A 25,555-nucleotide genomic window follows, 5' to 3' on the forward strand; every position below is an offset into this window, starting at 1 on the left:
CAACTTTTGCTGGTCTTCGCTTTTTGTATGCCTTATGGAAGCAGTAAGTCTCCCAGAGGATTATGAATGGAGAGTGGGATAAGGCGGATGTTCGACATGTAGGGTAGAATGGAGAGAGGCCAAAATTTTATGTCCAATGAGGTTTTTAGTCTTTCAGGTGTGGAGGGGAAGGAGCAATAATTACAGACTGAACCCGATGCAACGTGTCTGCTACTGAAAAAGGGCTCACACCCTGCATTCAGGAAATGGTGCCCAAGCTGACCCGCAGACCCCTCATACAGACATTTGCTTTTCACGCTGTTTGTATAGGTTTATAGCTGGACAATACTGCATCATTTTAAGGAATAGCCAGTCAAACATTAACACTTGTTCAATTCTTTACACAGACAAGCAGGCTAACCTGCTAGTCTGCTCCTTAGTTTGTTCTTTTGTCAAATGAATCCTACCTGTCTCTGGCTTTATTACTAATGTAAGTATCCCTCTTGGCTGTTGTGGTATTGTTATTGATCACATATGAATTTTTTTTATTGTCTCTTCTATATAAAATCACTTTATAGCTAGTGTCCCTTCCCCTTACTGAGAGGGAGGGAGTAGGGGAGCAGCATGTTCAGCTAGCATCAAATGGCAATTAAAACATCAACTGCATCCTATAAAACCCATATCAAATACAACCATCATGGTGCCTGTGTGTATCCAGGTCCTGCCAGCAGAAAGTGCAGCTTGTAGCAGGATTATTCTGAAGGGAATGCTAAATAAAGTCATTTAACATCTGCCAAGCTTAGCTCACTTCTGCTGCTTTGTCAGAGAGCTTTGTAACTGTAGATGATGTACTATAAATATGTACTTCTTCCCAGATCTCTGAATCCTGCTTATGTGCTTTATATTCATTTGTACTCATACACATTCTTATATAACAACAATGTTTAAACAAAGAGCTAGATCTTGAGCTTTCATGTCAGTTAGGGATACATTTGATCCCTGTGTAAACGAACTATCATGACTACACTGTGATGTGCTGTGGAATAAACAAAGCTTTTGCATCTTGGAAGCAAGAAATTAAAGTGTATTCAATAGTTCATTTTAAAGAATAGTGTTTAATTGTGCTGCTGACATCTAGTGGTTACTTACTTACAGTCCTAAATAAATTGTCAAGTGAACAGGAAGGTTTAAGCTGCGTTGTTAGTTGTTGAAGTTGTCTCTTCATTGGCTCTGAATAAAACCTCCCTGTTAACGACAAAGACACAAACATGGATGAGTCTTAAGCAAAAGTGCAGTTCTTCAGTCTGTCATTTAATGTAATTTGTATCGTGGACAAGAGGAGCTTGTTCAGATGGGTACACAAGGAAGATGCCTTTGACTGTCATTGGCATTGAAATTGCTTGTTTATTTCTTTAAGCCCAGATGATGTGCTTGGCACTGTACAAAGCATAAAAAGACAGTCTGTGCCTGAGGAGTTTACAATTTAAGACTCTGGGTCTGTGTTTATAATGGTCCACATCACAGATCCTTCTACGACTGCAGAGTCCCAATGGGGCTTCCCAGGGGTGTAAGAATCTACCACATGGATCCAATGTAAGGACTGGGCACTATAAAACAATGACTTTTATTTGGAAGGCTGGTAATGCACAGGTGCATGTGTTGCTTTGGCGCTAATAAGGTTTACAGCATATTCTACTTGTTCTAATTGATTAAATTTTCTACAGTAATTATTCTCCCCCTGATATTCCAGGTTTTTCAATATTTTCAGTGTTTTAAATGTTTTTAAATCCATAATGTTTGCAGCTGGTGCTTTGTGAAAGATACCAAAGTAACAGTGCAGAAGGGTTTAAAAATCATCCAAAGTGATTCAGCACAGGCAGCAATAGTCCAAGCTTCCTCGCCAGTGTATCTCTATCTTGAGATGGAGGCTCCTCTTCTAGGGCACAAGAGGTGAGTTCAGTCTTGATGACACCCTCACTAAAACAAGCTGTATAGGGACAGTTATTAGCTGGGAGTGTCTGGTGTGTACCATCTGGGAACTGAGAACTAGGCAAACCACCAGGCTCATGATACACAAGCCATTGAAAACACATCAGATGGTAAAAACTTTTGAAGGCTACCAGCCTGGGCTGGAGAGTAACAGACTTGGGTCACTGTCCCCGTTAAGTAGCATTCAGCTATGTTTTCAAAAAGGTGAAATTCTCGTTTGGTGACAGTGCTGATATTAGTACACACAGTCCATTGTTGCAGCTATTTTGTTACTCGTTTTGAATTGTAAATTATCTAAACATTTTACATCAAGGATCTCCAAGCAGTTTACAAACACAAATCTTAATTAAAGTAGCCTTGTGGCCCCTGAAATGCAGCGGACTGCTCTGACCCGCTTTTGCAAATTGGTAGACTTGAAGCGTGTTAGGTACAGAAGTTGCACAGATTCATAGATTCTAGGACTGGAAGGGACCTTGAGAGGTCATCGAGTCCAATCCCCTGCCCTCATGGCAGGACCAAATACTGTCTAGACCATCCCTGATAGACATTTTTCTAACCTACTCTTAAATATCTCCAGAGATGGAGATTCCACAACCTCCCTAGGCAATTTATTCCAGTGTTTAACCACCTTGACAATTAGGAAATTTTTCCTAATGTCCAACCTAAACCTCCCTTGCTGCAGTTTAAGCCCATTGCTTCTTGCTCTATCCTTAGAGGCTAAGGTGAACAAGTTTTCTCCTTCCTCCTTATGACACCCTTTTAGATACCTGAAAACTGCTATCATGTCCCCTCTGTCTTCTCTTTTCCAAACTAAACAAACCCAATTCTTTCAGCCTTCCTTCATAGGACATGTTCTCTAGACCTTTAATCATTCTTGTTGCTCTTCTCTGGACCCTCTCCAATTTCTCCACATCTTTCTTGAAATGCAGATTTAAATCCAGCTCTTGGCTCCTAGTCCTGTACCTTTACCCCAAATCCATACTCCTCCCTTCCCAGTCTGCTTATTGATTATTGATGCTCTTAGCTTCTACGCCCAGCAAGTGGTTAAGTGAAAATAAGACTTGCCCCTTCAGTTCGCCCTTTCATTTGAGATGCTCAGGCTTGCACCGTGCACTTCCTCTTATTTGGGAATGTGAGTGTCCACGCAAGGAGTTATACTGGTATGACTATAGCAATATAGTTCTGCCAATGAGCTTATCTATACAGGAAAGTTTTAGGTTCATACCACATCCTTAACCATGGTTTTGAAGTGCCGGTGAGGGGACACACAAGTATACTGTCACTAAGGTGCTGGTCTGCAATATGGCAGGTAATAAGTGTCTTGGCTGCCTCGTCAGTTTCATCATTGCCATTAACTAGTTTGTGAAATTGGACAAGGTCACTTACCCTCTCTCGGTCTCATTTTCCCCAGATGTACATTGAAAACTTGTCTACCTCATGGTATGGGGAGTGGCGGGGGTGTGTATGTTGAAGCCTTTATGTTTGTAAATTGCTTCAGAATCCTAAGATGAAAGGCATTACTGAAGTATGATCTGTTATGGTACTCATTTGGTAACTATTGTTTTATTTCTGGTAACGTAAATTTCTGGATGGAGGCTATATTTTAACTTATATAAGACTTATTTTATACTGTTTAGTAACAAAAATTAAAATTGTGGATGAGTGACCCCAACATTTTTGCCACTCCTTAACTTTGATACTTTCCAAAACTTTCATATCCAGATTCTGCAGACACTGACTGAAGTACCATGTTACAAATAAATGTTAGCTTTTGGGATTTCCAGCTAATTTTGGAATCATGTTATTTACTTACTAAAGCAGTTTGATCTATTCTTGTAAATCCTCCTCTGTTCATGCAACATTGATCTGATACCCTCTCTGACTATTAATTAGTAGCTAAAACGACAGAAGAAGACTGTAATTACAGCACCGCATTCATAGACTGTTCAGTCTTGAGTAATTATGTTGGCACGTTCATGAGCAATATATATGCTTGACATGCAAATTATATACCCTGATTGTAGTTCTGGGCAAAAGGGGTCAAATAAGGAACTGCTATTGAAATGTACTGTCTTGCACTTGCATATGATCCTTTATAATCCCCGTTGTACACGTGGGGGAACTGAGGCGCACAGAGGTGAGGTGACTTGCCCGTGATCTCACGGTGGGTCAATGGTAGGAGAAGGACTAAAACCCAGGATTCCTGATTCCCTGGGTGAAATCCTAGCCTCGTTAAAATCAATGGCAAAGCTCCCATAGACTTCAGTGGAACCAGAATTTCTCCCCCAGTTTCATTCTGTAAACACTGAACTATATTTTCAAGTTCTTCATGTTAATTCAAACCGTTTTGCTCTTTTTTAGTTCTACAAGACAAGCTGTCTTTGTAAAAGAATCAATTTCCTTCCTGTTTACTGTATGTGACCTATCAATAAAAATGGCTTATTTCGATCGCTTGTTCTTCACTCAGACTGCGTTCAGCTATTTTTAAAGAGGTTTTTTTTCCCCCTAAAGGAAGGATGCAATGCTGTGTTTAAAGCTCTTTCGTGACACATTTGCTTGCAGTGGAAAGTTTTTCTCTTGTAAAATTGCAGGACTTATGCTGGAGAATTTCATGAATTATAGATATGCTGTAATTAGGACTTTTATTTAGCTAGTTTCTTCACTAATAACTGAAACCATTTTCTTTAAGTGTTATGAAAATTATGATAATAAAATGGTTGCAATAGATCAGGCTGTCTTGTATATAATTCTCTTCCAAAATTCATTCTTTAGATATCTGTCTTGATGGAGAACTGTGTTTTTTGTTTGTTTGCCCTCCTCTCCCCCTCCCCCCCTCCCCCAAGCATTAAAGATTTAATGCAGGTTTAAATCTCAAGGGAGAGATGTATAATTTTTAAAAAGCACAAGGATATAGTACTGCTGGAACCAGGCTAAACTGCTCTTTACAGATCATGCTACACCAGTGTAACTCATGGCCTATACTAGGGGTTTGCACCAGTGGCTAAATCCCAGTTTAGACAAAACCTTAAACATGCTTATTGAACAGCTCAGCAGGCAGTCTTTAATTTCAGGAGCACACTGTGCTGAACCTGTTTGTTCCCTGTGGATAATTTATCAGGTAACAATGGATTTTTAAGGTTGTCCAAAAGCAGGTGGCTTTGGGTTGGTTTTTTTTTTTTTTTTTTTAAGCTCTGAAAGAATTGTGCATTTGTTTTCCAGGGGTTGATCCAGCATTACAAAAGGAACCCAGAAATCAGACACCTGCTCCAGCAGCAACTTCAGCACCATCCTCATCCAAGTATCACCGAGCTCGATCTGGAGGAGCCAGAGATGAACGCTATCGGTCTGGTAAGGATATAACAATCACACATCAAAGACCTTTGTCAGTGGGAGAATACAGGTCACATGATCTGAGCGGTTCAGCCAGTTAGTGGTCTGATTGCTGAAAGTCCTGTCTTGCTTATAGTGTGTCTAGAAACCAGGGGTACTCAGGGGCCTACGGTTCCTAATGAAAATCAAGGAACAAAGGATGCTGATCAGGGAGAGTAAATGGCTCTTTACCTCATGGGCTCCTGGGTTGAGTTTAGCTGGCTAACGGAAGAGAACTTCACTTGGCGCTAATCCATTTTAATGAGTGACAAGAGGCAGATAGGCACACTGTAGAAAGACTAAATTAATTGAAATGTCCAGTGCCGCCTCCTGAAGGGAGCTCCTGAGAGTAGCCAGTTCCTCTTCTCCAGCTAGAGGGAGTTCCAGCTCCCCAGCAGGTTCGCTGATTGATCACCAATGATTGGATAATGCCAGAGTTTAGTTTATCTGTAGTGAGGAGTGGGCCCAGGACTGAGCTCCCTTAGGGTATGTCTCCACTGCAATTAGACATCAGCGGTTGGCCCGTGCCAGCTGACTCGGGCTCATGGGGCTTTGGCTAGGGGTCTGTTTAATTGCAGGGTAGATGCTCAGGCTTGGGCTGTAGCCCAAACTCTGGGACCCTCCCACCTCGCAGGGCTCTAGAGCCCGGGCTCCTCCCCAAGCCCACACTTTAATAAAACAGCCCTACGAGCCTGAGTCCGTTGGCAAGGCCAGCTGCGGGATTTTAATTGCAGTGTAGAGATATCCATAGAGCCCCTCAGAAGGGTGGCTGAGTGCTTGGAGTTAGCATTGAAATCATTGGCAAAGTAGTGTTGGGATCACAGGTGCCAACTCCATGGGTGCTCCAGCCCTGGTGCACCCATGGAAAAAATTAGTGGGTGCTTAGCACTCACTGGCAGCCAGCTCCCCACTCCCCTCCTGCGCCTCCCCCCTGCCGCAATCAGCTGTTTCCGGCGTGCAGGAGGCTCCGGGAGTACAGAGCACGCTCAAGGGAGGGGGTGGGGCAGGGGTGGGGACTTGGGAGAAGGGGGCGGGTGGGGGCGGAGCGGGGGAATGTGTGCGCGCGCACACACACCCTGGGCCTGGAGGAAGCTGGTGCGTATGGTTGGGATTAATTTAGCTGTAGCCACCTACCAGCCTAGGACAGAATTTGCATTCAGCAGTGCAGAGCTACCAAAGCCCAGTTCAGATCAGTGACGTTTAGTTACCTGCTGCTCCCTAGACAAGCTGCATTCCACACTTCTGGAATCACAGACTGACAGACACATCTGCCCTGGAGGCTAAGAACTGTTCTCCGTTGTGCTCACATGTTCCGAGCGCCTCAGTCTGACTCCTGTCCTGCTGATTTCCTCTGCTGCTCAGGAGGAGGACGACTGGAGGTGGGGTGTGTGTAGAAGCAGGAGGCAAGTTCCCACTCACAGTCTGAAGCTGAACTTGTTGGTCAGGAAAAATGCACACCCTTGAGCACCTAGCTATGCCCACCTAACCCCCAGTGTAGACGCAGCTAGGTCAATGGAACAATGCTTCTGTAGACCTAGCTACCATCACCAGGGGAGGTAAGCGTTCCTACACAACAGAAAAACCCCTTCCCTTGCTGTAGTCTGTGTCTGTGCTACAGCTCTGTAGTTATGCCTCTGTGGCACTCATCATGTAGACATGGCCTAATTCACTTCACCATCTGTGTGAAGGGAACATATTTATCTCACAGGGGGATTGTGAAACTTAATTCACTTTTGTAAACTGCTTTGAGCTTCTTGGATGGAAGGTCCTATAAAAGTGAAAAAATAGCAGCAGCAGCAGTATTTTTTGTGTGGTATTGTGCTGTGATTTATTTAGGTTTCTTAAGGGCTGGTGCCAACAGCTAAATCCACTGATTCAATTGACTGTGTCCCCCACTGCAGGCTTTCCTCTCCCATAATACAGTTCTGATTACCAATCCAGTGATGTATGCCAAGAGAGCTGGCACTGGAGTCCCAAGGTCACTTTGGAACCATTCATGTCTCCAGGATTCCAAAATTCTTTTCCCTGCTACTTTTCTGAAATTATTCCCATAAAAGTACCCCAAAAAGAGTGAAGAATCTCTGACCTCCATCAGAGGATGGGTGAAAACAGTATTTCTCTGGCTTTTGTTTTGTATTTAGATTGATTTGTAGAAAAATAAATGCAAATAAACATTTGACTTATTTTAAAAAATAAGTGCAGATCTGACAGCTTCTTCTGACATGTCTCTAATTTCCCTTTTATTTTCCTCTGAGGGCAACAAATTCTACAAGGTTTTATTTCTTCTTGTGCTGTGGTAAAATATTTGATTCCTAAACTTATGTTTGGTTCGTGGCATTGGGGTGTGGATTGTTCCCTTGAATCCATAGGCTGGTTCCCTGGTCTTGCCATTGAATGATTGCAGTAATTCTTCTGACTTTGTGTTAAAACTTTGGGCAGGCCGCTACTGAATGTGCAAAGCAGGGCAGGCTTGTTCAGTTAAAGGATCCATTGTATTCTAATGTAAAGTCTAAATGTGTCTGATCTTTTAAAATACTTCGAAGCTGATGAGTTCTATGGAGCATTGGCATCGGTGCATTTTTATGATTTAACAAGACGTTATGGTATTGCTTGGTGGCCAGCCAGTTTGGTAATCGACTGTGCTAGGTGCTGTACAAAGATGATCTAGAAAAAGACAGCCCTCTGCACCAAAGCTCGTAGTCTGAAAGACAAGATGTAACCGTTCGTGAAGACAGGCAAGCAGGTTGGGATAGAAGGTTGGGGGGAAAAGGGTTACAGAAATGCAATTTGCTACAAAATAGTTGCTAGAGAGACAAAGGGGTCTAATGGTTAGTGTAGGATACTTGGAACCAAAGTTTCTGGCTCTTCCACTTGTTTGTTCTGGATTGGCAAATCACTTAACCACTGTTTTATTTTCCGCATCAGTAAAATTGAAATGTCATAGGCGGGGTGGCAGAGCTTAATTCACTGTTTATGAAGGTGCTGTGAAGTGGCTATAATATATGTGAATAATTCCTTTTTAAACTACATAATATATAAAAAATATTCCTACTATGTTTTTAGTTTTGCAAAACTAAGGGTGGTAATTTCCATTTTGCAGATATCCACACAGAGGCAGTTCAGGCAGCACTGGCAAAGCATAAAGAACAGAAGATGGCCTTGCCCATGCCAACTAAAAGACGTTCCACATTTGTACAATCGCCAGCTGATGCCTGCACGCCCCCAGGTTAGGAACACTCTTGCCGGTTGTGGTTCTGAGAGGGGTTGATAAATCTCCTAACAGTTTCCAAGCCAGGAGGCTGAAGTTATGCAAAGATTGTTAAATATCCTGTTGCACTTCTATCTGGTATATAATTTCTGAGGCTCCCTTGTCACATCTTAGTGGCTGGTGATTTGCATGTTCAGGGAATGTGTGTTGAGTAACCCTCCCTTGCAAAGCTGATATCTCAGCTGTGCTTTACAATAGGGAGAAATAATTCATCCTCTGAGGCCTTTTAAAGCCCCAGTTGTGAAAGCTGAGGCACTTTCTTGGACTGAGAATTCCTCTTTTACTTTCCGGATCCCTATTTCAGTCTCTTGATCCATAAAAAGTTAAAACAACATTGTGGGCTTGTGTTTTCCTAAGGTTAACAGATAGCATTCAAAAGCAGCCACCAGTTTTCCAAAGCTTAGTAATTTACAATGATGCACCTTACTGAGGCATGGACTCGGAGATTTCTGTGATCCCAGAATACTCAGGGCCTCTTCACTCCCTGCCTACTCATGTGAAGTGGTTATCATGGGCCCCAGCTATAAAGCCACTCACATAATTTGTTGCAGGTCCTGGTAGGTTTTAATCAAATATTAATGAATAAACTTTTTTCCGTTTTTCAAGCAGCTTTGTGCACAAGGTTATGGGTTGTAAATACAGTTGCACAACCTCAGACCATTGTGCTGATGGCAACAATACCATAACCCCTGGGTGCTACAGTTTCACACATTGCTGTGTAATCTCTGCTCATTCCAGTTTTTATATTTACACCAGTGCAATAAACCTGTTAGTATTAAAAAAAAAAAAAACAACTCTGAGACTGCAATTTATATCCTCATGTAGGAATTATCCCGAGTTTATTATTGACTTGGTACATTCCAACTGTGTGTTCATCACTAGACAGAACGTAGAATAAGAAACTGGTGTTGCTGGATGCTGAGGGCCTGATCTAACTGGGGGAATCCTTTCAATGACTTCTGCCCTTTGGATCTGTCCTTAATACTAATCATTATTTTCACTCTGCGAAGTCAGTGGGACAACCCAAAGTAATAAACACAAGCCTGCTGCCTCTTTGCAGCATCAGATTTTAAAGGAAGCATTCTATATAACCTCCAAGAGGCTCTTGTATAAAATGAGCCCATTGGCCCTGGGTAAAAGTCTGTAACTCCAAAATAATCTTACACTTGATGCCCTGTTGTGAATATAATTTCAACTCCTTTACAGAGCCTTGGTGTGAGAGTAGGTTTGGGGAGTGGATGCATCTTTTTCCAAAGGTGGTGTCACTTTGTACATGCTCCCTTTCTGGGTTTGCTTTTTTTAGTGCTGTGTGGCTTGCTCTTTTCTGAGATATCTCATCTGAAGGAGCTTCCTGTTGTTAATCTCTGGATAGGTATTGCCCTTCATTAAACCTGCCACGCTCCTGCCGCTATGCCTGTAAAATTCACAATCTTTAAACCCTCAAAAACCTAACCAGGGTCTGGCAGCTGGGAGCAGTTAACGAACTGTACTTTGTTGGGGTTTTTTGTTATATTTTTGGACAAATGCATAAATTGTACTTTGTGCGGCAGGGGAATTTAAAGTGTTTAGCTTGGTCGAAGGCTCCTAAGCTCTTTGTCAGTATATGTGACCTAATTATGTGGATATTCAGATTCTTTCAGACAACTTGAATTACTGCCATGTCGTTTCTCTTTATGGTCTGAAATTATTCACTAATGTCATGAGGTTATTATCTCAGCTTCCTCTTTGCAGGGGTTCTTTGTGCCTAGATATTACTCATTCATGTGGATCAACGCATTGACAAAAACAGCAGTATGCACAGCAAGGATTAAAATCCAGCCAGCTTTCCTCTCTGCATTGAACCTTGTGCATATGCAGCACGTGCTATACTACGCTCCCGCACCAGGCATGGACAAAGGAGTGGAATGACCTGGGGAAAAGGAGTGATAAATTATCAAGCTGCATCTAACTCCCGCTGGTCTGGTGGCAATGCTTGGTGCTCAATGGCAGGGATCTGTATTTGTGGGCCAGAGCTCAGGAGTTGACTCACAGGCCTTGATGGTAGCTGGGTGTGAAGCAGAAGCAGCGTGTTCACAGCCTCTGGAAGGAAGGGGGATGTTTCTCTGTACAGTCAGTGACCTCCCCTGACGGAACGACTCTGGGGTTTAGCTCTTCTGAAAGATGCCATGTTGCAGGCCAGTGGAGAGAATGAAAAGGAAAGAGTCTAAGGAGCTCAATGTCCCCCTCCCATTTCTCTCTGGAGAGGGAGGAATAGAAGAAACAGTGTACAGTATCAGAGGGGTAGCCGTGTTAGTCTAAATCTGTAAAAAGCAACAGAGGGTCCTGTGGCACCTTTGAGACTAACAGAAGTACTGGGAGCATAAGCTTTCGTGGGTAAGAACCTCACTTCAGATGCAAGATCCAAGAAACAGTGTATTCACTCAAACAAATTGACAGATTTTTGATAGGCTGTATGAAATTAGTAGGACCTCAGTCCAGTTTCTGGTAGGCGCAGGTATCCATATTGTCAAAAGCTACCACTGCTATCTCTAACGCCCCCTGCAATCAAAGCAGAGATATCAAGGACTGAGGATGGATCTCCTCTCGCCCCTAGAGTGGGGTTTAGACACAGGTGTCATCAGCTTGTGGGTGAAGCATCTCAGCTGCTGCCCATGCTGAACCTGGGGCATGACCAGCTAAAAGAAATTAGTCTGCAGGGCTCCATCACCTTTCATCATCAGCAAGTTAATAGACTTCAGTCTTCTCTGCTAGTTCAGATGCTTGTGTAAGAGTTCCTCCTCCCAACAAGCAGATGGAGACAATGCAGTCTTATACTGCTTGTTTAAGAGTTTAGCACCATGAAAATTTAGGTGAATACTTCCGTTACATAGACACTAGACCAACGACCTTATTTAGCAAGCCACCAATTTTAATAACCATTACATCTACTAGAACCTTTCAAAAAACTGCAGAAGTGAACATGAAGACGATGCTGATGTGCACAGGAAGGAAGGCAGTCTGAGCTGGTGTAGAGGGTCTCAAACAATATTAAGAGGGAATATTTTTCCATGTAGCTTTTTATATAGCATCAGCAGTGACTTAGATTTCTGACAACACATTTTCCATACGGTGCTAGGGAAGCAAATCTCTTGTGTAGAAAACAACAAGATTCTAAGTGCTCACCATTAAGAGGCTTAACACAGAGACTGATAAACCAGACAAACTTCTCTAAGTTTACAGAAGTCACTGGGCTGTCACAGAACTCATGGCATTCAGCACCTAAGCACCTGCTTGGAGTTTTTGCAAGAAAGTCTCTCCCATGCACTTGTTTTGGACAGTGCTGTCTTTGATTTTGAGTTTAGATGTGTTCTTTTTAGCGGAACAGGTTACGTACTCTTGTAAAAGAGGCATATAAAGTTAACTTTGCCAATGCCTCAAATTATTTAAGCATAATTTTCATATCATGTGAGACTTTTGCACGGTAAAAACAAGCAGGAAATGTTTTGTTTTTGCAGTAATTCTGTTCTGTTAAACACCAATCTTTGCTGTAAGGGCTGGCTGGAAGAAATCTATTGAATCACATGGCTGTAAAATGTATATCGGACACTGGCGCAAATGTCAAATACCAAATCCAGTAATGATAATACGAAGCATTCTGGGCTTTAAATGCTTCCTGCTTGATTTTTACATGCAGAGGTTGCTTCTAAAGCTCCTGGAGGATAGTGAATTCCCCAGAATCAAATGGACTTAACATGAAGCTTGTATGAACACTTGTGTATATGGCAAATGTTGGGATTTTGCATGAGATTGTATCTCCTCTTGTATCAATGGACCATCACTGTTTGCTTTAGATCACGCCCTGCCAAATGCTTCCCTGCACATCACTGATCGATGGCTGACAGGATGCTTATAGCTCGCGCATATTGCACTGTCAGGGCACATAGACATATTTACATGCACAGGGCATATTTAAAACCTTCTTCCTGATCTGGGGAAATTCTGTCTGGAGCTGGTGAAGCAGCAAAACACTCCCTACACTGTAAAATATATACTAATGCATATTTTGTGGCATAATGACCTTTGTATTGTATTCAGTGCAAACTCTACCCTTGTTGAAATACCTACTTAGCAGTGTCTAGTAGTATCACGAACAAAGGAAGACACTGAATTCCTCACTGATGACAGGTCTCCTAAGAACCAATTTTAACTCATTAAAAACTCTTTTTTAAAGCCTGGCAAATTGGGTAATTGAATTGAAACAATATACCTAATTGCATAATTGATCCCATGAAGAAAACTAATGAAACAAATTGGCTACAAACCCAATAACCCAAAACCAGTTTTGCTGCCTTTTTCAAATCAAGTTATTTTAATTTCAGACATATGCATATTAAGTTAAAATAAATTAAAATGGCTTCATGGAATCTATTTACAGCTGCAAGGGAGGCTGTTCAACGTAGAATCTTGAACTATACATTTCTTTTGAGAGAACGTATTCCTTCGGCAGGCCCAAAGGCCTCCACTGTTGAATGAGTTATATTTTAGGTTCATTACACTGAATGTATTATCTTTGGCAGGTGAACTTCCAATTGCAGCTCTTCCTGTGGATAGCAAGATGCACCTGCCATCTGGCAGGACACAGGGTAGCTGCTCCTTTGGATCGCTCTAGTTAGACATTGGATGTTTATATACTCCGTTTTATTCTGAGATTGAATTTTAACCTTTAAATGATTTGTTCTTATATCAGATATCTGCTCAGAGTTACACTCTGTAACTGTTGGCACTTGTGCCAGCGCTTATTGCATGGGCCCAAAAGTGAACCATGTTCCCTATTCGGGGTATGATCCAAAACCCAATGAGAGAGAGCTTTTCCTTTGACATCAATGAGCTTTGGGTCGAGATCTCAGTTACGTCTCCTATACAATCCCATGTTGAGATTTTGACTTGTTGCCTCACCTTGTCCCTGTTCTTGTCTCTTTGAATTTGACGTTGACTTCCTGATTTTGTGGTGATCTTTAAATTGGCAATATGTAATATAAAGCCAACAGGTGTCCACTTGCTCCTTGGTATAAGAGTGGGGAATTGGCACTAACCACAGCAAATGGATTCATGGTCTGCTGATAGGTACCCTAAAGCCCTTAATAATCTGGCCCTATTTACCCAACACCTCTTTAAGGCCGGGGAGGTGGACTGGTTTATCACTTGTGGTCTTGAGATTCCATCTGGAGGGCAGGAGGATCTTTTTGACTGAGGGACTCAATCTGTGGAGTCCCCTTCCCTCTGTATCTGTGGAGTTCACAACAGTTCTTTCTGTTAGACCCACTCCAATTTGGCTATTTTTGACTTCTCTTTTCTTAGTCGTTCCTGGTTTTTTCCCCATCCCATTGGTTGACTGGCTGTTCCCCTTGTCTGCATGGCTTCCTGCTTTATTTTAATTGTCCTGACTTTTGTACAAGACCATGGGCCCATTGTGAGTCTTGGGTGCTGTATGAATACATTAGAACTTGCTATTGATTTGCAGCATTTGCCTCTTAACTGCAGCCCCTTTCTCTGGTTGGGTGCTGTTTCTTGCCTTGGCAAGTAGGTGGGCTATGATAAAAGTCTTACTCCTGACTTGAGAGACTACTAAAGAGCAGGATTATTTCAGAACACTAAAATATTTAAAGCCAAAGTATATTTATATGTAGCACCATGCACTTTTATGGCACTAAATAAATAATGTGAGATCTCTTATGATATCTATATTCTTAGTTCATGGGATCATAATAGAGGAAATACGGTCTCCTTGCACATGCAGGATGCAGACCCCTGTTGTATGATTTTTTTCGAGGTACTGTTCAAATATGTACAACCACAAAGAGAATGCTATTCACATATGAATAGCTTTATTTGCTGGGGAGCATAAAGTTGCTGCTATCTGCATGTATCCCTGCAAAATAGTTATTGCATTATAGACATTTGTCCATGTCTTCAAACAAACTTGCTCCTTCAAAAGGCTCGGCAATGACACAGGCTGATCCTCTGACACTTAGGTTTCCATTTCAGAATGACTGCTGCTGAGCAACACAGCAGATGGCTCAATAGAGAGTTTGAATGGTACAATTATGGGGGCGAGGGAATGCACTAATGGGTCTCCCTATGACAGGTATAACTATCTGACTAGTGTTAATTATCTTTGTAAGTTTTTCTTTACAGGAGTCAATTGGTTCAAACTGGGGATGTTTGCTTCTTCAACAGATTTTATCTCCATTTTGGCCTATGTAACCTTGTTGACGCCAAGTCTCTAAAGAGCATCCTCCATGTTAGGAATGTGAACCCTTTGTCAATAGTAGGTCAGTTGTCAAGGAGCATGCTAAGTGCAATGTGCTTTCCAAAGAGGCTAGATTCTCTTGTTTTGATTCCACACAGACACATCTTCTGCATCCGAGGATGAGGGATCGCTAAGGCGCCAGGCTGCTCTTTCTGCTGCATTGCATCAGAGCTTACAGAATGCTGAGTCCTGGATCAACCGATCTATTCAGGGGTCATCCACATCTTCATCAGCATCTTCTACACTATCCCATGGAGAAGGCAAAGGGACCAGTGGGACACTAGCTGATGTATTTGCCAATACTCGAATAGGTAGGAACTGGGTATGAACAGCAAAACTAAAACTGCTTCAAGTTTAGATTCTGTTTTCACAAAGTTAGAATCCCCCATTGTCTAACGAAAATTTGGTGTAAGGCATCATTCTGTCTCCATGGAACCCACTGGGCTTCAGTAGACTCACCAAGACTGAGCTCGGCCCAAGAGTTTGGAAAAGTGCAGTTGGTCAGAGGGAAATAGGAGCCTGCTGGTGTAGAAAAGATCCCAGGGATGCACTTACAATGTTGACATGCTCAGCTGCAGAGCTTTCTTTCTGCACATAGGTGTTGCTAATGCTTGCGACTACCTGAAGCTGCTTGCATAAACAATGCTGCCAAATGTAGGGAGTGACTTTGGCCTTCATGTTCTGTGGCATGTCACAGCTGTATCTTTTCCTAAAACAAGTCGGGGTGTTGGAATACTTGCTTTTTAAAAATTCTACATGCAGTATTAGACCCTAATAATCTGTTATCTTAGTATTTATTGTTTAAAAAACAAAACCCCAATGCACACAGCTATTCATGAGAGAATTACAACATCACAAATTAAAGATCTGACACAGATTTGAAGCCTTGACTATTTTCCAAGCTAGCTGTCGATGTTGCTGAGAAGGGGTGGGAAGGGAATTACAGATCTGGATACCCCAGGCTCAGTTTTTTGATGCTCTGAGGTGCTCCCTGCTGCTGATGCTGCTGTATGAAATTTCAGGGTTTGTTTTGCTCCATTGCTCATCTTTCCTTTTTATATGCTCTTAAGGTTATTACTGCAACCCAGGGGGATAGCTGTATCTGTGTGCTCTGTGCTTTGGCTTAATTGGTTTGGAGCAAGCAATGCATAGCAGAGTTGGTGATTTTACCAGCTTCGCTTTACTCTGTTTCCTTGACATTTATGTTGCTGATGTTTTTGTTTCTTTACTGGGATGCAAGTGGTTTTCTGAAATGGAAAACTGCACATAAAATGTAGTCAGTATAATTAATGCTTTATTGAAGCACAGTGGCACTTTAAAAACTGGGGAATGCAAAAAACAAATTACAATTGTGGAATCAGCTTTCTGATAATGAATGAGGGCTGCTCGCTGTTCAGCACCTGTGTAGTTCCTGTCAAATTAATACCTAATTTTCATAGCACTTGTTTTCAAATGATGCCCAGCAAAATCTTGTGCACGAGTTAGTTTAAAATAAATAAAAGCAATCTTTTTATCATAACTATTTGCATTGGCAACATGAAATAGATATGTTTCAGAGTAGCAGCCATGTTAGTCTGTATCTGCAAAAAGAACAGGAGTACTTGTGGCACCTTAGAGACTAACACATTTATTTGAGCTACAGCCCACTTCTTCGGATGCATAGAATGGAACACACAGAAGATATTTCGAGTGACACCATCATAGGACCTAATCACGTTAGCCACGCCATCAGGGGCTCATTCACCTGCACATCTACCAACGTCATATATGCCATCATGTGCCAGCAGTGCCCCTCTGCCATCTACATTGGCCAAACCGGACAGTCTCTACGCAAAAAAATAAATGGACACAAATCTGACATCAGGAATCATAACATTCAAAAACCAGTGGGAGAACACTTCAACCTCTCTAACCACTCAGTGACAGACTTGAAGGTGGCAATTTTGCAGCAAAAAAATTCAAAAACAGACTCCAAAGAGATACTGCTGAACTTGAATTAATATGCAAATTAAATACAATTAACTTGGGTTTAAACAGAGACTAGGAATGGTCGGGTCATTACACTAATTGAATCTATTTCCCCATGTTAAGTTCTCCTCACACCTTCTATGGGTCATCTCGATTATCACTTCAAAAGTTTTTTTTCTCCTGCTGATGATAGCTCATCTCAATGGATTGGCCTCTTGCAGTTGGCATGACTACTTCCACCTTTTCATGTTCTCTGTATGTATAAATATCTTCTTCGGATGCATAGAATGGAACACACAGAAAGAAGTGGGGTGTAGCCCACGAAAGCTTATGCTCAAATAACTTTGTTAGTCTCTAAGGTGCCACAAGTACTCCTGTTTTTTTTTGTGAAATAGATATGTTCATCAGATGTCAACATCTAAAATTGTATGCATTAGAACTCTTGCATAAACAGTTTTATATAGAATCATAGAATATCAGGGTTTGAAGGGACCTCAGGAGGTATCTAGTCCAACCCCCTGCTCAAAGCAGGACCAATCCCCTGACAGATTTTTGCCCCAGATCCCTAAATGGCCTCCTTAAGGATTGAACTCACAACCCTGGGTTTAGCAGGCCAATGATCAAACCACTGAGCTATAGAGAGGAGTGTAAAAGTTCCTGCCTGGTCACCGTTGCACAAAGCGGTACAGAACCAAGGTGCTTGTTCCCACTGAGCTTAGGAGCAGGTACATTCCCCACCGGCATAGTTCCCAAGATGCATAGAAGTGATGTTCCTCTCCTGTACACCTCCTTCCTTGCATGCCATAGGAGATGCACAGGTGTGGAGCTCCTGTCCTGCTGTCCTTAGGAAGTGGGTGACAGGTTCCCCTCCTCTGCACGGCTAAGATCTATAGGAAATGTGGGGGATCCCAGTGCCCCCCAGATCTGCTAGTACTAGAGAAAATGTCATGCACCAGCTGCATGGGAACTGCTGCTGTGTGTCTGGTGCTGTAGTAAGCTTTGTGCTCCTGTGCCAATCCAGTGTAAACCTGCAGGGCTCGTCATTTCTCTTTTAAGAAAAACAACAATGTTGTTATACCTTTTGTTGTTTATTTCAGTTAGAAGATTAAATAATTAATATAACCCTTTATGCAAAATGCGTTACTTTTAGCATTACCATCAATGAAATGTGACACTGTAAGCATTAAAGAAACAGGAAATGACCAAAGTAATTTTCGTTAATATTCTGGTGCCCTTAGAGGTCACACATTTGCTTAATAACCATATCGGTGTGTGAAAAATTCATATTCCCATCATTTTAAACACTCCCTGTTCATGCTTTCGAACTTTCAACTTATCTGTCTTATAGCTTTCATTGCCCAAAATATTAGAGAAGTTGTTGTTTTACAGGCCAGTGTTAAGGTTGTTACATGAATCTTCATATGTCAGTATTGAAAAAGTGTGAATTACAAAAGTAATGGAGTATTTATGAAAATTACCTTAATTTGGTTATTTCCAGTGTGTTCAATGCCTATTTTCTTTCATAGTAATGCTCTAGCTGCTTTACATAAGTTATATTTCTTCAGTAATATTAAACCTGGTTTAACAAGGCATTTGTGTAGGACAGTAAATACTATGAATATAATACAGCCACTTCTGTACTTTAACAATGCACGGCAACACAATGTGGCAGCTTAGGATAAAGTGAAAAATACCATATCCAATTAAACTTACAGAGGAGCCTTAGCTAGACAAAATGTACTTTCTTAAATGGAGCAGAGCCATATTTAGCACTCCTGCTATTGCCCAAAGGACCTTAGAGTTTTGAAGTAATGCAAGTGGATCTCTATTTGACACATCATCTGAAAGCCAGGACCTCTGGCAGCAAAATGCCCCCTAACTTGAGGCTCTCAGGCCAGCATCACTTCATGGAGGCCTAGGTTTTTCTTGCAGGTCTATTATCAACTACTGTCCAGGTTCCACCCTGCTTAACTATTGAAACTGAAGGGTACCACAGCCCAGCATGATGTTTCTTTTCCAATCTCCTTCTAAGGATTACATCTATAACCAAAGTTTTTTCCCTCTTGTTTAGTTTACAAATCTGTAACTCAGGAGGAAGTCATGCCATGTGAGACATTATTACAGCTCAGATTCTAGCAGGAGATAACACAGCAGCTTTCTGTTCTAGGAGTTTGACCATCAGAAGGCAAATTTTCATCTAAAATGACTTTTTTTTTTTTTAAGTACCTACTGTCTAGAGTTCGCATGGTATAGTGGTTAGAATAGGAGTAGCTTGGGCTCTGTCATTGAGTTGCTTTGTGACTTGGAGAAAGTTTTTCTATGCCTCCATTGTGCAAGATGGATAATGCACGCCACCGTAGGGTGCTAAAATAATGTTTAGAAATCACCCTAAGATGCTTTCACAAAAGCCAGGGTAGAAGGGTAAAGCATTATTTTGTTGTTGAGGACAGTAGCTGATGGGTAATTGACACTTTACTTGGCCATTGGATAATGGAAGGTGCACATTAAATTGAATATCAGTTTTCTCCCTTTTCAAGAGAATTTCTCTGTTCCCCCTGATGTCACTGCAACTACCTCCTCATCCTCTTCCTCAGCACGCCCAGCAACTATTGATCTTCCTCCATCAGGAATCGTGAAAGGCACGCACAAGGGATCCAATCGATCTAGTCTCATGGACACTGCTGATGGTATGGAACCTTTGAGTACCCACAAATGAGAGCATGGCATGGGAGAAGCTGAACTGGGGGGGGGGTCAGTGACGTGTGTGACTTGCAGAATGTGCTTATACTTGCTGTAGGTTCCTAAACCAATTCAGACTCGCTACAAACACACCCTGTTAAGTTTAAGTGGCTGCAATGTCAGCCGTAATATACCCCCAGACTGTGGACACTCCCTGTGCTGCCTACCCACTCAGCAAAAAAAAAATCCTGGAGAGCTGAATAGACTTCACCGCACACCCCAATCTCAACACATTTAGCTCTGTTGGTTCCAGAAGTCCAAGACTTTTGGGACCGAGATTTTTTGTAAGTCACTTGCTCACAGTTCTCGAGAGCCTACCTTCAACAGCTATTTTAGAGAATAACAGTTGTTTGGTGTTTGGTGGGATGAAGCAGTTTTAATACTTTCCCAGCCGTGCCTGAAACTAGGTTATAATTGTCTTTCAGGGAGACTGAATGTCTCAGAGGATGGGAGCTCAGAAGCTTTCTCGTCTAGATTGCTGATTCATTTCCTACCCTGTGATTTACATTCAGTGCCATCAGATGGCCTCTGAAGGGAATTTTCTTATAGGAGGTTCCTCAGTCTAGTTCCTGATGGACAAACCAATGAAAACAACAAACACCAAGGGCAATCTGAACAGCAGCCAAGAATTGAACGGGCCCTTCTCACTACTCCCTCAGATTGCTAGTGAGACAGATGCCGTGAGGGGACATGTGGGGAGCTTGCACTGCTGATGTATGTACGCTGAGGGCAGAATAGTTCAGTCCCCAGGGGTGCCAACAGAAAAATAACCTGGCACTTTCCAGTGCTAAATTTACTGATATTGTGGTTGGTAAATGTCAAGCATCAGGTACAGAGCTGAAGCTTATGAACAGTATACAGAGAAGAAGGTGGTCTGGGTAAAAACTCTTTGGGTTAATTTAAAAATCAATTCCTTCCTCACAAAGATCAGTCATGCTTAGGAAAACTGTTACTCTGCGTTGGATTTTCAAAGGAGCCTTTATCTCACTGCAACATCTAACTTCATGTTGAAGGTGCAGCTAGTAAGTGAGGGTAGCTTTTAAAAGAAGCTCTGCTGTCTTTCTTTTCAGCTTCTTGCCTTTTGGTAACAAAGTCCAGAATTTATATGTGGGTTTCTTGCTTTTAAAATGCTATTGTATTGGAATCCACACAAACTGAGGGGAGACTAATGAAAACACAATTCTTAACTATAGCTTTGGTACTATGAAGCTGATAAAAATACTGATCATAAACTGTTTGGTCTAAATCTCTGAGGTAAAAGTGGTGTCAATGCTTGTAAGTCTTACCAACACCCTCTGCTGGTCAAGTCATGCAATGGCACTGGCAGTTATTCTGAAGACATGCTAAATTGCATGCCACGTTTCACAGCACATGTAATGTACCAAAGACAGATGGGAATGAGACTTCAGAAAGGGAGGGGATAAGTTACTAACAATTTATTCCCTCTTGATTAAAATAGAACCAAGCCCAATAGTCTTCATTGGCCTTGGTTGTTAAGATTGTGACTTTTAACAGGGCAAGTGGGCACGTCAGGAGAAAATAATTCCTTGTGAAGGGAGGTAGGAAATTAACGTTGCTAGTGATGATGAGCTCATTGATTAGCTGAAGTTTTCCTCTCCCCACTAGGTGTACCTGTAAGTAGCAGAGTCTCCACAAAAATTCAACAGCTGCTCAACACCCTGAAACGACCAAAAAGGCCACCTCTGAAGGAATTTTTTGTGGACGATTTTGAAGAAATCGTGGAAGGTAACAACCGGCAAGAAATGCTCTAATTGCTCATTTGTTGTGAGCACAAACATATGATGTGTTTTGTTATGCTGTTGTACAGAGTTGACTTAGAGATTGACTGCCTCTTTAAAGGTGATATGAGCACCGTGGACTGTCTGTGGCCAAGCTCCAGTGGTAGGAATGTAGTCATTAAATTAATCCATTGCCCAGTGGATGAATGGATGGTGTAACTCTCCAGGGCTGTCAGTCCAGCCCATTACACCCGCACTATATTAATGCAAACTGCTTAGACTTTTTTACAAAAGGTTTAAATGGATTTTGAAAGCCTAATTTCTAAGGTCCCCTTAACCATAATAATTTCCCAAAGGAAAAGTGGGTTTGGGTTTTTTTTTTTTTTTGCATCAATAACATCAAAGCAGCTTGTGGCTTGTTGGCTCAATATGGTGGAATTCCATTCTATTTCATATAGGTTTTTACCGCCCTCATTAATGCAGTTTCTGAGCACCTTCCAATCGTGCATTAAGCAGCATGACTAACATGTCACATGTCGTTTGTTCTCTCTCTCATCCTTTCCCCAGGGGGAATGTTGTTTGTGCCGGGCAGTGTTTTGTTTTTGGTAGGGTTTTGTTTGGGGTTTATAAATGTACAGGTTGCCTTGTGTTCTGTGTGGAACAGCATTTGTTTTCAGTTCTCTTCCCTGCTTGTGAGTATGTGAGCTGGGACTAACTGAGTGTGGGGGGATTTAATTTTCTTTCAGTCCCGCAGCCTGACCCAAACCAGCCCAAACCAGAGGGGCGCCAGATGACACCTGTTAAGGGGGAGCCACTGGGAGTCGTTTGTAATTGGCCTCCTGCCTTAGAATCAGCACTGCAGCGCTGGGGGACCACGCAGGCCAAATGTCCCTGTCTGACCGCACTGGATGTTACCGGAAAACCCGTCTATACCCTGACGTATGGTGAGTGGTATATTTCTACTGCTGCATCATTCTTACAGTGCTGGGGTGTGATAGAGTACGAATTGACAGTTGGCAGCCAGACTGGAAAAGTGTTTGCCCAAATTCCTGGGATGCGAGAGGTTTGTAAACAAAACATTTTAAATCCAGCATGAGAGGTGAGATTCTGCAGACTTCTTATTGTAATGAGTTTTCCTGTCTCTGGTGGTCAGTCTCCTCCTTATACTGACTTCACAGTGACACAGCACCGTAAATGTACAGGACACTTTACAGCATTTAGAATATGACAAGATCCCTTCCCTCAAATAGATCAGGGGAGGGACATGTGAACACTGGGAGAGGGATTCTTGGAAGCGGTGGATTTGAAGGGAGGATATGGAGGTGGCATGTGAGCACGTTTGACACAAGATTGGAGACCATTCCAAGTACACGGGGAGCGTGAGAGGAGGAGCCGAGCCAAGCCAAGCGTTGGAGCTAACGCGGACGGGAGCTCTGAGAAGCATAGGAGTGACAGGAGGACATGGGATACTGATGAAGTTTTCATTGGCTCTAGAAATACTTGTAGATTAAACATCCACCATTTCTCTTTGTTGCCACTTAGGGCTGGTCTACACTGTGTGTGTGGGGGAGGGGGGTTGATCTAAAATACGCAACTTCAGCTATGCTAAAGTCGAAGTATCTTAGTTCGACTTACCTGGCCGTCCTCACGGCGGCAAGTCGACTGCCGCGGCTCCCCCATCGACTCTGCTTACTCCTCCTGCTGAGGTGGAGTACGGGCGTCGATTCAGGGATCGATTTATCGCGTCTAGACGAGACGCGATAAATCGATCCCCGATAGATCGATTACTACCCGCCAATCCGGCAGGTAGTGTAGATGTGGCCTTAAGAATATGATTTGAGAGTCTGTATAAAAATAGGATACAGTGTCGCCTTCATGTCACTCTTGAATTTACCCAGTTTCTCTTTGTGATGAGCAGCGTAGCCAGGCAAGCAAAACAGCTATTTGTGTCCTTTTTAAAGGGAAGCCTTTAATTTAATTTTTCTGAATCAAACCTGAATAAGGATTAAGTCCTAGGTGTATATAAAGGATTCTATCAGGTTGGGTTTGTCTTTGCACCTTTTTATTGTTACAAGAAATACTGCAGAGGACTGGGCGTTGGATTTCTGGGACCGTTTCCATTTCTGTCACTCATTGTCACCAGGGCAAATCACTGAACCTCTTTGTGCCTCCACTTTTGCAAAATCGGGCTAAGTGTAAAGTCCTTTGAGTTCTGTAACTGTTAATACTACCTAGGCGCTGAGTAGTGTTGTTCATATGATTGGTTGATGTGGAGTTTGCAAACTTCTTCTCTTTGTGTTTTAGGTAAATTATGGAGTAGAAGCCTTAAGCTGGCCTACACGCTGCTTAATAAACTGGGGACCAAAAATGAACCTGTGTTAAAGCCTGGAGACAGGGTAATGAGCTTGGGAATGTTTGGCTCTTCCTCTGAAATGGGAAGAGGGTTTTTTGCATTGTCACTTGCCCTTATTAAAAGGACAAGACTGTAATGTTCATGGCAAGTGCATGACTCTTATCCTAGGGGCCCAGCTGTGTGTTAAAGAAAGGTTTCCGGGCTGCATGGAAAGACCCCCTGTCCAGCCCTCAGGAAGAGAACTCCTGGGCTGAGATTTTCAAGTGTCTGAAGGAGTCATTGGTGTGTGTGCTTCTAACTCCCCTATGTGCCTTTGAAAATCTCCCCTACACGATCCTCTCTCCCTAGGAGCAATGTCAGAGGTCTTAGCACACTGCTCTTGATATTAGTGAAAAGGTTCAGTGGTCTCTTCTTCCCATTGTATGCATGTGTATATATACAGAGATATTAACTGCAGCTGTATATGGATAGGAATATAAACACACACAGCCTTGTATGCTGTACAGAGTTCCCAAAGAGAAGACCTGTATGGGATGCTGTGCTAGAATCTGAACGTGCATGAACTCCTTTAAAAATGGCTGAAAAGCCATGAAGCTTATCTTTGTCCTTTTCCCACCTCTGAAACTAAAATGCCAAAATTCCTCACTGGACCCTGATTGGAGGGTCAATGATCATGTCAGCATCATGCTAAAGAGCGTATTTTTAGCAGGGCCAATGGACAAGTTGGTATTACATTTTGTTTTAATGGGTCCCACTTAAAAAAGAACCTGTAAAGAGAATTTGTCCTAATAACCTACTCTGAGATATCATTGCCACCCTTTTGAATCCATACCCATGGGAGGATCACACTAAAAAGTAAACTTCTCACATGCAAAGATATAATGCAGTAGGAACAGGCCTGTCAGAGGGGAAAGCTGAGAAATGAGCACACTTTAATAGTAAAAATCTTGGGTTAGTTTTGTAGGAATAATATGGCAAGGAAGTAAATGCTTTATTGAAAGAGGTTCTACATTAAACAGGTTTCCACCATCTACAAATTTGCTCTAAACAGAGAATTTGATTTTAATAAATTCTTAATTGCTAACCATGGTTTAATGTTTCATGTGTTAGGACAAAGGGGAGTTCAATGGATTTTTTGGCAACATTTTCACTTCATGGGGTGTAGCTGGGAACAGCCATTGAGTTGACCTTGATTCTTTTTGTTGAATTAAACAGCTTAATCTCTGGGAATGTAACAAACCCAACTTTAATGTTGCGCCTCATATCTTCTCTAACCAAATACTTCTGTGAATTGTAGGTAGCCCTTGTTTACCCCAACAATGACCCAGTCATGTTCATGGTGGCGTTTTACGGCTGTCTGCTAGCAGAAGTGATCCCAGTGCCTATAGAGGTACCTCTTACCAGAAAGGTAACGTTGATGCATCTTAGAGGAGTGATCGGCTGGTGTGGGATGAAAACCAAGTCAGACCATCAGCCTCTGATTTGATAGTGTTTCATAATGACCCTCTGCGGCTTTAGCAGTTCTTCTGTCACAGCACAGTTGTAAGAGTCATAGGAACGTGCCACTGCAGAGTCTAAAACTGTAAAAAAAAAAAAAAAAAAAAAAAAAAAAAAAAAAAAAAAAAAATTGGCTGCTTAGCAGAGTTTTGCTGAACAACTGAAAGAACAGTGTATTCCCTTAGACGTGTGCCCATCACAGTGTCTATAACATGTCCTTGTTAATCTCCCTGCAGCTCCCTTCTGACTTCAGTGGGTGTTGTGGGTGCTCAGCACATCTGAAAAACAGACCCTTATTCCCCGTCATTTCTTGCTGTATAATCCCTGCTCCCAGAAGGGTTTTTTCCCTAATGTTGCTATGTGAT

At 42.2% G+C, this 25,555-nt stretch overlaps 1 protein-coding gene and 1 long non-coding RNA gene across 3 annotated transcripts in view; one reads left to right on the top strand and one right to left on the bottom strand.

The window, feature by feature from the left end:
• Positions 1-25,555, top strand: part of DIP2B (disco interacting protein 2 homolog B) — a 141,981-nt gene that overhangs the window by 78,740 nt on the left and 37,686 nt on the right. Inside the window, exons 3-10 of one of the 2 annotated variants that reach the window (XM_054012526.1) lie at positions 5,188-5,316; positions 8,438-8,563; positions 14,993-15,205; positions 19,400-19,549; positions 21,228-21,347; positions 22,087-22,284; positions 23,645-23,736; positions 24,991-25,101. In XM_054012526.1, coding sequence (XP_053868501.1) covers positions 5,188-5,316; positions 8,438-8,563; positions 14,993-15,205; positions 19,400-19,549; positions 21,228-21,347; positions 22,087-22,284; positions 23,645-23,736; positions 24,991-25,101 — 1,139 coding nt within the window. The remainder of the gene's footprint in view (positions 1-5,187; positions 5,317-8,437; positions 8,564-14,992; positions 15,206-19,399; positions 19,550-21,227; positions 21,348-22,086; positions 22,285-23,644; positions 23,737-24,990; positions 25,102-25,555) is intronic. The other variant, XM_054012527.1, reaches the window with a different exon arrangement.
• LOC128828151 (uncharacterized) lies at positions 1,075-25,184 on the bottom strand. The gene is made up of 2 exons (XR_008443165.1): positions 25,095-25,184; positions 1,075-1,224 (listed from the first exon to the last, which is right to left on the bottom strand). It is a non-coding gene; the product is annotated as an uncharacterized LOC128828151 (long non-coding RNA).

Source organism: Malaclemys terrapin, chromosome 23, assembly GCF_027887155.1.
Source record: "Malaclemys terrapin pileata isolate rMalTer1 chromosome 23, rMalTer1.hap1, whole genome shotgun sequence".
NCBI lineage: Eukaryota > Metazoa > Chordata > Testudines > Emydidae > Malaclemys > Malaclemys terrapin.